The sequence below is a fragment of the Mustela erminea genome, chromosome 14, assembly GCF_009829155.1.
Source record: "Mustela erminea isolate mMusErm1 chromosome 14, mMusErm1.Pri, whole genome shotgun sequence".
Lineage (NCBI taxonomy): Eukaryota > Metazoa > Chordata > Mammalia > Carnivora > Mustelidae > Mustela > Mustela erminea.
Window position 1 is genome coordinate 7,905,665 of NC_045627.1, and position 12,952 is coordinate 7,918,616.

Consider the following 12,952-nt stretch of genomic DNA (forward strand, 5'->3'; position numbering starts at 1 on the left):
ACCGAGTTACACAGATCTTTCAGACATTAAAATTCACTCACTAAATACCACCAATGATCATTTCAGGAGAATCTTTGAAGTCCTGGGATGCCCTGCGGCTCGAGGTGGGGGATACCAGTGTTCCAAAGCTTTTTCATTGTTGCTGAAAAGCTCATATTTGATCGGTGATAAATACTGTCCACCTGCCTTCAGATCCTTTCGAGACAGGGTCTGCCAGGCACTCATGTCTGAAAAAGCCTGGTTTGTAAGAGCTGTGAAGTGGCATGAAGAAATGTAGCTACGACCCAAACAGCTGCATGAGGTCTTTCCCTGAAAACAGCTTCTGCACAGTAGATGCGCTGTGTGCATACTTCCTGTCTTGTCACGTAACCTATTAAAAACACAGTGACTGAGATCTAATATAACTAATAATGTTTAGGGCTTTGTTACAGCTGTTTTTTTTTTTTTAAGATTTATTTATTTTTGAGAGAGAGAGCGTATGCAGGTAGGTGGTGGGCAGGAGCAGAGAGGGAGGGAGCAAGAGTCTAAGCGGATTCCCCACCGAGTGTGGAGCCCTGTGTGGGGCTCGATCTCATGACCTTGAGGTTATGACCTGAGTTGAAACCAAGTCAGACACATAACTGACAGTGCCAGCCTGGCACCCCCAGCAAAGGCATTCTCCAGGAAAATGGCCTCTAACTGATAGTGTAGCTGTGGCAATCCAGGGTCGGCCGGGGCGGTTGGTGCCAGCGTTGCAGAACAGCCGGCGCTGCAGGCTGGCGCACCATCCGTACTGGTGTTGAGACCATGGAAAGGGCAAGTCACGTCTTAACCCACTAATCACAAAAATAGTTACAGCCTTGCAGGTGCCGGAACAGATCTCAGGGACACACTGAGGCTAAGCCCCCATGGACAGCAGCTTAGTAGTGAATTAAAATGATTCTCTATGCCCTGAACAGTGTTTTCTCCTGATTTACCACAAGGAAGTGACTTCAGTAGGAGGGAGGCATAATCCTAAATAGAAAAACATTTTCCCTCTTCTACTTAGGAAGGAACTCTCATTAGCAGGGAATGTGGGTATCAGATTGGGCTTGGGGTGTTCGTGAAATCTCCGTAGGCAAGTCTCCTGGAGGGAAGGCCATCTGGTCGCGTAGAGTTTGGTCAAGTGAGCCAGGCACGGTGGAGCACTTCCGTGTGCCAGACATGGTGCGGAATGGCACTTTAGATATATTCCGTGTTCTAATGCTCACACTCAGCCTCTGAGCTGGAAACCATTATCACACTCATATGAGGAAACAGGTTCCAGATCACGGGGCTTGTCGGAGGCAGAGCTGGGATTGCACCATGGCAGTCTGGTTCCTGAGTCCGTAAGGATAATTACTGGGCTGCGCTGTGGCTTTCCTTGGCGTAAGGTCTGGAGAAACTAAGTTGCTGCTGTGTGTGACTCGACAATAGTCTTACCGCTGTCTGTAATTCCTATGATTGCTTGGAGAAAAAACAGTCTGATATCCCTCTGCGTGGGTGGGCAGAGCGATTTATAACCCAGCTCCTGTTCCTGGACTTTAAAAGAGCCCGTTGCAGGTGGGGACTTTCTTCAGCTGTGATCGACTGTCTGGATGTGCAGCGCAGTCGCTGTGAACACGCCTCTCCCCTGGCGGCTGAGCCCAGTATGACCGTGTTCAGAGCGTGGCTCTCTGCCATCCACATCACAGTCCTGGGGGCCCTTGGGGTCAGGGCAGATTCCTAGGTCACAATCTCCGGGGCAGGTTCTGGGAATCCACGTTTTAAATACGAAGAAGCCCCGGTGATTTGAGTGTGCTGTGAAGTTTGAGAATCTCCCTGGGTTTGTTGTTCTTGCTTAAACAGCTTTACCGGGATAGAATTCCCATCCCATACAACACTCCCATGTCCTGTGTGCAGCTCAGTGGCTTGGGGTGTTTTCAGATATGTACAGCAGTTTTGAGAACATTTTTTATCACCTCAAAAGGAAACCTGTTCCCATTAGCTGTCACTCCCCTCCCCGGCCCCAGGCACCTGCTTGTCTGTCTGTGGATTTCCCTGCTGGAATTCCACGGGCATGGGCCGTACACTGTGTGGTTTCCTGCGACTGCCTCCTTGCATAGGGTTCATGTGTGTTGTAGTGCGTATTAGTACCTTATTCCTTTTTATGGCTGAATAATACCGTATGGCGGTCTCACATCTTGTTTCCAGTTCTTTACTCCTAGGAACAGTGCTGCTCTAGATATCCATGTGTAGGTTTCTGTGTGCACACGTCTTCCAAGGCGCCTGGGGGCTCAGCTAAGCATCGGACTCTGGGTTTAGGCTCAGGTAATGGTCTCAGGGTCCCCTGAGTTGAGCCCCACATCAGGCTCCCTGCTCAGCGTGGCGTCTGTTGGGATTTTCTCTCTCTCCCTCACGTTGCCCCTCCCCTCTGCTCCACAGGCACACTTTCTCTCTCTGTCTCTCAGATAAATCAAACTTAAAAAAAAAATATGTCTCTTAGGTATATATCTAGGAGTGCAGTTGCTAGGTCATATGGTAACTCTATATTGAAATTTTTTTTAAAAAGTCTTGTCTGGTTAACATGCAGTATTGTGTTAGTTTCGGGTGGACGGTACAGTGACTCCGTCCTTCCACACATCCCTCACAGCTCATCAGGATAAGTGGCTCCCACTTCTCCTGACGAAGCTCCCCATCCCTCACCAGCCTTGCTTCTGGTGACCCTTTGTTTGTTCCCTGTAGATAAGAGTCCGTTTTTTGGGTTGTTCTTTTTTTTTTTTTTCTTCTTTTGCTCATTTGTTCTGTTTCTTAAATTCTATATGAGTGAAAGCACGTGGTATTTATCTTTCTTGGACTTACTTTGCTTAGGATTATACTCTCTAACTCCATCCATGTGGATGCACATGGCAAGATTTCATTCTTTTGATGGCTGAGGAATGTTCCATTGTATACGTACACCACGTCGTCTTCATCTGCTCATCCATCAGTGGACACTTGGGCTGCTTCCACAGTTTGGCTATTGTAGATAATGTTGCTATGAACATAGGGGTGCAGGTATCCCTTCAAATTAGTGTTTCTGTATTATTTTGGTAAATACCCAGTAGTGAAATTACTGATTTGTAGAATCGTTCTGTTCTTGATTTTTTGAGGAACCTCCACTCTGTTCTCCACAGTGGCTGTACCAACTTGCATTCCCAACAGTGTAGGAGGGTTACCCTTTCTCCACATCCTCGCCAGCATCTGTTGTTTCATGTGTTGTTGGTTTTAGACACTCCAACAGGTGTGAGGTGATCGCTCATCATGGTTGCAATCTGCATTTCCCTGAGGATGAGTGATGTTGAGTATCTTCTCATGCATCTGTTGGCCATCTGTTGGTCTTTTTTGGAGAAATGTCCGTTCATGTCTAATGTCCACTTTTTAATTGGATTGTTTTTTGGGGTGTTGAGTTGTATAAATTATTTATATGTTTTAGATGGTAACCCATTATCAGATATGTCATTTGTGAATGGCTTTTCCCACTCAGTGGGTTGTCTTTTAGTTTTGTTGGTCTCCTTTGCTGTGCAGAAGCTTTGTATTTTGATGAAGTCCCTGTAGTTTAGTTTTGCTTTTCTTTCCCTTGCCAAAGGAGACATGTCTAGAAAAATGTTGCTGTGGCTGGTGTCATAGAAATGACTGCCTCTGCTCTCTTAAAGGATTTTTACAGTTTCATGTCTCATATTTAGGCCTTTAATCCATTTTGAGCTTATCTTGTGTATGGTGTAAGAAAGTGGTTCAGTTTTCCTAATACCATTTGTTGAAGAGACTTTTTCTTATTGCATGTTCTTACCTTCTTTGTTGGAGATTAATTGACCATATAATTGTGGTTTTATTTCTGGATTTTCTGTTCTATTTTTTTTTTTTTTTTTGAGAGAGAGAAGAGAGGGCAAAGAGGGGGAGGAGCAGAAAGGGAGGGAGAGGAAGGGGAAGAATGTAAAGCAGACTCCGTGCTGACGGCAGAGCCTGATGTGGGGTTCGAAGCCGCAGCTCTGAGATCATGACCGAGCTGAAACCAGGAGTCAGATGCGTAACCAACGGAGCCACCCGAGTGCCCCAACATATGTGTATTTTGTGCCAGTCCCGTAGTTTTGATGACTATAGCTTTGTTATCGACCTTGGAGTCTGGAATTGGGATACCTACAGTTTTTCTTTTCCAAGATTGCGTTGACTGTTTGGGGTCATTGGTGGTTCCATTCAAATTATAGGAGTGTTTGTACTCTTGACTGCAGACTTTCCTCTTTCAGCACTTTGAATATGTCAGGCCGCTCCCTTCTGGTGGACAAAGTTTGTGCTAAAAAAGCAGCTGATAGTGTTATGGGGTTTCCTTTATATGTAATGGTCTTTTTTTCTCTTGCTGCTTTAAAAAATGTTTTAGCAGTATATTTTGCCATTGTAATTACCATGTGTCATGGTGTGGACCTCCTTGGGTTAATTTGTTTTGAAGGGTCTCTGTGCCGCCCGGATCTGGATCTCTGTTTCTTCCCTCAGAGTGGGAAGGTTTCAGCTGTTCTTTCTTCAAATAAATTTTCTGCTCCCTTTTCTCTTCTTGTTCTCCTGGAAACCCTGTAGTGCTGTGGTTATTACTATGCCTGATGGAGTCACCGAGCTTCAGAATCTGTTCTCATTTTCCGTGTTTGTTCCTCACCCGCTCAGCTTGCTTTCCATTGCTCTGCCTCTGGGTCATCACGCTTCCTGTAGCCTGTGACCTGTTACACCAGGTGTGTTTTAAGTGTCATGTATCCTTGCCAACTGGTTCTTTTTTATCTCTGTGTTATGGGTCTCACTGATGTCCTCCTCTCTTTTCTCAAGTCCATTGAGTCTCTTTACAATGTTACTTTAAGTTCCTATTGGTCATACTACTGATATGTTTCACTTAGGTCTTTTGTTGGGGTTTTGTCCTTTCATTGGGGACATAATCTTCTGCTCATTTTATGTAATTCTTGTTGTCTGTCTCTGTGCAGATAGTCCGTGACCTCTCCAGCTCTTGAAGGTAGTAGGTGGGTGCACACTTTCAGCACGGTGGCCCTGTCCTCCTACAGAGAGGTGGTGCCCCTGCTGCCAAGCCCAGGCCGCTCCACGAAGTGTGCGAGTGGGATGGGCAGTGCCTGTTTTGCGCACCAGCACTCTGCCAGGGGTGCCCACAGCTCCGAGGAGACAGGCTGGCCAGGGCCGCTCTGCAGAGCACGTGCGGGATGTGCATTTTTAACAGGGAGTGAGTGTCCTCCATGGGAGGTGACCCACGGCTGCTGCTGGGACCGAGGCCCTGCAAAACCCTCAGCAGGGACACAGCATGTTGGCAAGGTTTGCATGGTCTTCTGGGGAGGGGACCTGCCGCACCAGGGCTGAGGCAGGCCCAGCTGCGGGAGGGCAGCAGGGTACCACGTGAGCAGGTTACGTACTGGATGCTGGCCCTGTCAGGCCGCTCCCTTCTGGTGGACAAAGTTTTTGCTAAAGGGTGGGGCAGTGGTGCCTGCCAGCTCCTTTGTTCCTGGAGTCGTCTCCCGGGGAAGTCCGTCCCTCTGGTCTGGGCTCTGAGATCAGTGAGGAACTCGCTCTCCCGTCCGCCCCAGGCCTCTCTCACACTGCCCTTGCTGCTTCTCTGCTCTCCCTCCAGCCTCTCCAGAACGGAGCCTGTTGGTTTTTAAAGTTAAGTTCCAGGTGGTTGTAGGAACTTGCAGAATTTGGCCCCCCTGGTTTGCAGAGACAAATGTTATGGGAATTCATGCCCTGCAGGCTCCCAGGTGTGAGGATCTGTCATCTCCCCTCCCTGCACACTCTGGTCCTTCTTGGCTGCAAGTGGCCTTGGCCCTTAAGCTCCCAACCACATGTCCACTCTCCCCACCCGCCCTCACGTGTCCTCTTCTCTCCATGGCGCTATGGTCTTCGGGTCGTTTTCTGGGCGATTTAAGTGGACGTGTTATCCTGTGTCCGTACGCCGAGGTGCGCTTAGGGCCCTTCTCTGCCATCTTCCCGGAAGTCAGAGATGCACTTTTTTTTAAAAACCTGCCAGACTGTTTCCTACAGTGGGTGTGCCGTGTGCCATCTGCTTCTGGGTCCTCCTCCTCTTCCCCAGCACTTGTTATGGAGGTTTTGATTCTAGATGTCCTGGATCCTTTTGCCCTCATCTCTAATGAGGTCAAGCATCTTTTCATGTACTTATTGGACATTTATATCTTTATCCAGATTTTTTGCCCATTTTAAATTGAGTTGTCTTTGTATTGTTTTAAGTGTTTTTTATGTATTTTAGATCTAAGTCCCTTGTCAGATATGATTCTGCAAATATTTTTTCCCCTTCTTGTGGCAGTTTTTTCATTCTCCGGATGATGTCTGTTGAAGTTTTTAATCTTGGTGAATTTTATATTTGTTATTTATGCTTTTGGTGTCTATTCAAGAATCCTTTGCCAAATCCTGGGACATGATTTGTCCCTATATTTTTCTTCCCAGAATTTCATAGTTTTTACTCTTACATTTAGGTTTTTGATCTATTTTGAGTTACTTTTTGTATAGGTGTAATGAGGTTAGGATCCAACTTCTTTCTTTTACATGGACATTCTTGAACTGCTGCAAATCCTAAATTTTCAGGCATCCCACCTTATCTAGGTTATATTATGTTTCCCGTATTTGGCTAGATTAGTCTTAGAAAAGGAGGAGTTTCCGTATCAATACTCATGGTATAGTGAGCATCCTTGTTTCATACCGTTGTTTAACTTTAAAATAGACCACTGATGATAGGTCCAAGGACTTCAAACAAATTCTGTATTTTATGCCAGCTTTGATTTGCCTTATAAGACAGTTCTGATCTTTTGCTTACTTGAAACCATTTGAAATTTTTTGAATGGTGAACGCAGCTTGAGGACAGAAACGGGGGAAATGATTATAGAAGCAGGAAATGGAAACTTATTTGATCATTATGATCATTTCATTATTTTAGCTTGTAAATATCCACATTACTATATGGTTTTATAGCTAATTTGGGACTATCTAATTTGGTTAATTTGGGCATCGCCTTGTGTTTCATTAAGGGATTAAAATGATGGTAATTCGGGCGCCTGGGTGGCTCAGTGGGTTAAGCCGCTGCCTTCGGCTCAGGTCATGATCTCAGGGTCCTGGGATCGAGTCCCGCATCGGGCTCTCTGCTCAGCGGGGAGCCTGCTTCCACCTCTCTCTCTCTCTGCCTGCCTCTCTGCCTACTTGTGATCTGTCTCTGTCAAATAAATAAATAAAATCTTTAAAAAAAAAATGATGGTAATTCATGGCTGCACGTGGAACTGTGAAAGAAGACTTTGTCCATCCTGAGAAAAGAAAAAGATAACACCACTCAAATATAAATGCAACTGGGGCGCCTGGGTGGCTCAGTGGGTTAAGCCGCTGCCTTCGGCTCAGGTCATGATCTCGGGGTCCTGGGATCGAGTCCTGCATCGGGCTCTCTGCTCAGCGGGGAGCCTGCTTCCTCCTCTCTCTCTGCCTGCCTGTCTGTCTGCCTACTTGTGATCTCTCTCTGTCAAATAAATAAATAAAATGTTAAAAAAAATATATAAACGCAACTGAAAGGAGCACTGTAGTGGAACAGGTCCATCCTCCTTTGAGACGAGAACAGCATCTGCAGTCTTCTACAAGAGAGATCTTGTCTATCTTTGTCTCCAGCACACTGAACAATTAATTGTCTTTCTAGAGCAACCCTGGAATGGTCCCCAGCCATGGATTCAGTCCCAGATCTTACTTCTTTGACAACCCTCGAAGATACGATAGTGATGATGACCTTGCCTGGAACATTGCCCCTCAAGGACTTCAGGGAAGGTAAGACCCTGGTTCGTGGTAGAGAGGCACAGTGAGGAGGCTGAGCACGGCACCCATGAAATCGGTTCAGTCCAAGAGAAAATCCCTGGAGTCGGAGGGAGGGTGAGGCACACAGGAAATGGAGGAGAAGCCCCTGAGAACAAGACAAAGTGTCACCAGAGTAGCGCCCCACTCCCGGGATTCTGCTTCCATAGATGTGTGGCAGACAGGAGGGGTGGGAGCTACTGGGGTTCCCTGCACTCTCCTGTGACACTTCAGCCACCCTCCATGGCCCAGTGGTCATGATGTCCCCTCCTCCTGCCTGTGAAGCTGGGCCTTCAGGGTGAGCAGAGCAGAGAGAAGCAACAAGGGCTGAACCAGGGCTCCCTGAGCTCCCTCCGCTCTCTGCTTGTGCTCCCAGGATCTGGTGCAGTTCCTGGGCAAGGGAGGCTTCCGGCTGTGTTTCTTGGAAGTGAAAGCTTATTGTTGGTCATCCTTTTTACCTTTAAAAGCAATCATTAACATTTTACTATAAACCACCCCCCAGTCCCAGGTGGAATGATACAAGAGAAGATAGCCTGGCTTTTCTGCTCCTTATTATGAACAGTGAATGTCCTTAGAAAACTTTAAAAGAGCTCTGAAAAGAGCCTTTGTTTGGGGACCCAAGAACAGAGAAGCTGGGAGGGTATCCTGCTTTCTCAGTAGACAAGGGTGCAGGGAACCAGAAAGAATGTAAGATGGTGCTTGGGGAAGAGAAAATGCAGCCCTGCACAGACTAAGCCAGCAGATGTGCAGAGCACAGAGGTCTGGAAGCAGGCCAGTAAACAAGGACTCCTGAGGTCCAGAGCTGTTCGAACCCTCACCCCAACACTGCTCTCTTACCCAGTTACCCCACTGCACATCCTTCTGGGGCCCACGGGAGCAGCCCTACCCTCACATCTGCCCAGGGCAGCCTAGAGCCAAGTGCCCTCTCTCCTGAGGTAGAAGATCCCCCTTCCACTCCCTGCAGGAGGAGAATGAGGAGATGCACATTAGTGAATGCTTACTGTGTATTAAGGTACTGTTCTAAGCACTCGATAGGTATTAACTCACAGAAGCCCAGCGAGGCAGGTACTGAGATCGCTGGTATTCTGCAGGTGATAAAGCTGACACACACAAGTTCTTTTTCCAGACGTACCAGATACGATTTTTTGGCAAAATATTTTGTTACACGTAGTGATTGGTCTATGGTTCTAGTAATACTATGCTTCTGGGCTCTGTGGAGCTCAGTGTTTGTTTGTTTCTTTGTTTTTTTAGCGTGAACAAGCCTAAGTAGGGGCGAGGGGAATCATAAGCAGGCTCTACACACAGAGCCCAAGTAAGGCTTTATCTCTCAGGCCTGAGGTTAGGACTTGAGCCAAAATCAAGAGTTAGATGCTTGATGCTTAACCGACTGCACCCCCCAGGCGCCCTGAATTCACTACGTAGGTGAATTTGTAGCCACTGCACATGGGCTTCAAGAAGCCACTTTAAAAACTGGGATTGTCTATAGTTTATACAAAATCCCAGTTCTGTCCAACTAAAATACAGATGTCATTGATAGAAAGTATAGTGTTTCAAGTCACCAAACTATCTCTTTTTTCAAGTTTTGCTCCAGACTACTATGACTGGGGACAACAAACCAACAGCTTCCTGGCATCAGTGGGAACTTTCCAACCAGACCCAGTTTTGGATCCTGACAAACCAGGCCATGGGTAGTATCAGTCAATTCTGTGGAAGATTCCTCAGTGAAGACCTTCAAAGAGATTAACTTCATGACAGCTGAATTTTTGTAAGGCACTTTTCCTTAAGAAATCGGACTTGATTTTTGTTACAGGTTTCTAATGGCTCCTAGGACTAAGCAATAATTTAGATTGATAAAATCTTATTTTAGTACTAAAAAGTGAGCCTGGATGCCTTTTTCAGTGGGTATAATTTAAACTTTAAAAAAAACTCTGTACTTTTATAAAGATGTATTTTATATAACTTAAATAATAATGCTAAAATATATACTAGGATTTTTTGAGAATGTTATTGCAATATATGTTTGTAGTTTGCACGGACTTTTATGCATAATCCACTTTAAAAGTCCACAGTACATGGTCTGATGGTTGTTTCAGGCTTTCGGACTAACGTATCTTCAGATCCTTACCTCTTCAGGCCGTGCAGGGGCTGAGCCGGGTAGATTCGAAACCCAGCTGACATCTAGAAAGCCAGTTTCGACTCCAGTGTTAAGTTATACTGTAGCAGATTATCAACAGACTACAGACAAGGTAATTGGCTCCTTCCTTCAAGTTCTTTAAGGTCGAGACGGTTGTTGTCTCAAAGAATCTAAATTTTGACAAAAATGTGGTACTCCTTTGAGCAGGGCCCTAATGTGTACCCTTCAGCCATAAGTGGATCCCTTAGAAGCATGGATACAGCTAACCCACTGGTAAGCCTCCTCTGCTGTATTCGGAACCTTTGCCTAGTTTTTCAGCCCAGGGAAATCTAGGCTCCGTTACCTCAGTCCTTCCCAAGACGTCACCTTTCCCAAATCACGGACCATTCATTCCAGTCCAGGAGCGCAGGAGAGGTTCTCCGCCCTCCATCCGGCAGGCTGTATGCAGTCCTCAGTCTTCCTGCACTTTCCCATGTATTTAAAATAACGGCCTACATTTCTAAGTAGCTCTGAAATCAGGCTACTGGCAATAGCAGCTTTAAAACGGGAGTGGCTCCCTGGTACCCAGGAGCATGATTCCTGTCCATCAGCCACGTGAAGAGGCACGTTCTAGACGACGGCTTCAGTGAACTCAGCTGGGACTCCAGCCCCGGTGCAAGTCTAAAACCTCCAAGATCTATCAAGGTACCACTGCCTACGATGGGAAACTGTGTCAGGGAGGTTAAATGCTCGGATATTCCGTAAAACAGAAGGTCCTGGAGGAAGGATGGTTACCAGCGAGATGTGACCTGCTCTGCCTAGGAAATCTCACCTCTCGGGACAGGAGGAGGAGGAGCAGATGGACAGACAGTCATGCTCTGCCTTCAGGATGAAGCCCATTGCCAGTATCTCTTATTTCTCATTATGGTCTTCAGAAAGGATTTCTCTCTGGGCATTGATTTCACAGAGATCAAGTCTACTTCTCTTGATGGTGATTAAAATTGCCATCTCAAGTTGTAAAAAATGGCTTGTGACTGGGTTTTTCATTTGTACTGCATGCCTTTGTCCTGCGTCATCCAACACAGTAGTGTTCTTGCCTTTCAGTATATGGAAGAACTGGGGTCACATGTCACTGAAAATAGACTGTCAGAGAAAATTCTACACTGAAGCAAAATTTGCACTGATTATTTGGGTTGCCTTAAAATATTATAAGTTGTTATTATTCTAAATAGCTTTAAGAACACCCTTACTTGTCATGCTATCTTTGTTACTAGTACTTAGAATTTAAAGGCAGACCAAGCATAGACTTAAAAACTTTAAATCATGCTTTCAGAAAGTACTTCAATTAGGTCATTCAAGGGTAGGTATATTTTAAAAAATACAGTAATTAAAAAAAATCACTCAAATCATCCAATTATTATACTCATGCTGTATTAACACATTATCCTGTTATTACTGGCAGGAAAGTCGCAATAACCAGCATTAAGTGATAAAGGCCATAATCTATTTTTATGATAAAGCTGCTACTATTTGAACTATCTTCTTACTGGAAAGGATAAAAATGTTCTAAGAGCTTATTTTTCTCTTTCCCTTTTTAAAAAGTTTTGCTTAAGCACAAGTATTGTAAACCCATCTAGAATATTAATAGGATTGTATTAATCTTTTTCTCATAGTAAATGACCATGTGTACCCTGTGAAACTTTATAGGTATGGTAGGTACGAAAAGGGAAATTAAAATTTCTTCAGTTTCCTAATTGTGTTACAGTGTTAAATAGGTTCACTAACAAAACTTCTCCTTAATGTGAAATATTAAAGGCCCAAAGAAGGCAAAGAAAAGGGATTACTGGTTATAAAACACCGAAAACGTCCTGTTTTAAAGCAAAATAATGAAATTAAAACCTTGGTCAATTGAAAGTTAAAAATATATGGGGAAGAGGCAGTGTCACTGGAAATTTTGTACTAAGTCTGATTCAACACTAAAGGCTGCATGGGAGTATTTCTGGACACGTGCTGGAAATAGGCATAAAAGGGGTCTTCTTCTGCAGGTAATTGTCTAAAAATGCCAACTGATTTGTGTAGATATCTTGCACTGGCTCTTTTTTTCTACAATTAACCCATTTAACTGAGCCACTGATTACAACATCCAGAGTATGTTACACAGGGACCTGTGGACTGTAAGGAGTTTTTTTTTTTTTTTTTTTTTTTTTTTACTTTTACAGTACACACATCATGGTTATGCCAGTTCTTTCTTGGATGCATCAGGTGTGTTGTTAAAACTATGCTGGTTACCATGTTTAGTGGTGTAGATCATCAGGCACATTCACTAGTGTGTCCCCAAATATCCTCTTTACTCAAAATCCAATAGAACTGTTCTTTAATTCCTTGAATATTTAATTCCTATTAAGAAGAGAACAAGCATTACTAAATTCCAGAGCATGAAAAGTGCTTAGAGAAAAAGGTTCTCATTTATATTTATATAGTAGATATTACTAGAATTTTTATTTTTTAGAATGAATTTTTAATAAGGGTAAACTTACATGAGAATTAAATGGGTCTAAATATTTGTTTTTTTAGCATTTCCAAGTGGAGAAACTTTATTAAAAATTCTTCACTTTAGAGGACTGTATGATAAAATCTAGACAAGTGTAGGTCTGATTGAAGACATATATAATACACTTTTCCATTTTTTGTCCTGGGGAGAATTTTATTTAAAAAAAATTCTAACTGTGCATAATGCTATTTAGGACTTCTCATCGTCCAGAGGAACTGCTGGAAAGGATCAGGCTAAAAAGTGGAGTTCTCATCAAAAACTCTAATCCAAGTGAGGAAACATTTAAAAAGGAATGAAGGGAGTGGAGTTCAGTCAGTGTCTACCAAGTGCCTACTACATGCCAGATGCTGGGACAACTAGGGGTTTGCCAGTCTGTAAGTTCAGCCACATCTTTCTTTTAACCCTACTTTAGAGCCCAGTAGGGATATATGGAAAGCCCTTGCACTAATGGG

The 12,952-nt window shown here is 44.4% G+C and overlaps 1 protein-coding gene across 4 annotated transcripts in view; it reads left to right on the forward strand.

Annotated features, from left to right (window-relative positions):
• Positions 1 to 10,973, forward strand: part of GPR137B (G protein-coupled receptor 137B) — a 49,523-nt gene extending 38,550 nt beyond the window's left edge. For 2 of the 4 annotated variants that reach the window (XM_032313486.1, XM_032313484.1), the window contains 2 exons: positions 7,688 to 7,812; positions 9,417 to 10,973. In XM_032313486.1, coding sequence (XP_032169377.1) covers positions 7,688 to 7,812; positions 9,417 to 9,528 — 237 coding nt within the window. In that variant the 3' untranslated portion in view covers positions 9,529 to 10,973. The remainder of the gene's footprint in view (positions 1 to 7,687; positions 7,813 to 9,416) is intronic. The other 2 variants (XR_004278772.1, XM_032313485.1) reach the window with 2 other exon arrangements.
• The last annotated feature ends 1,979 nt before the right edge of the window (positions 10,974 to 12,952 follow it).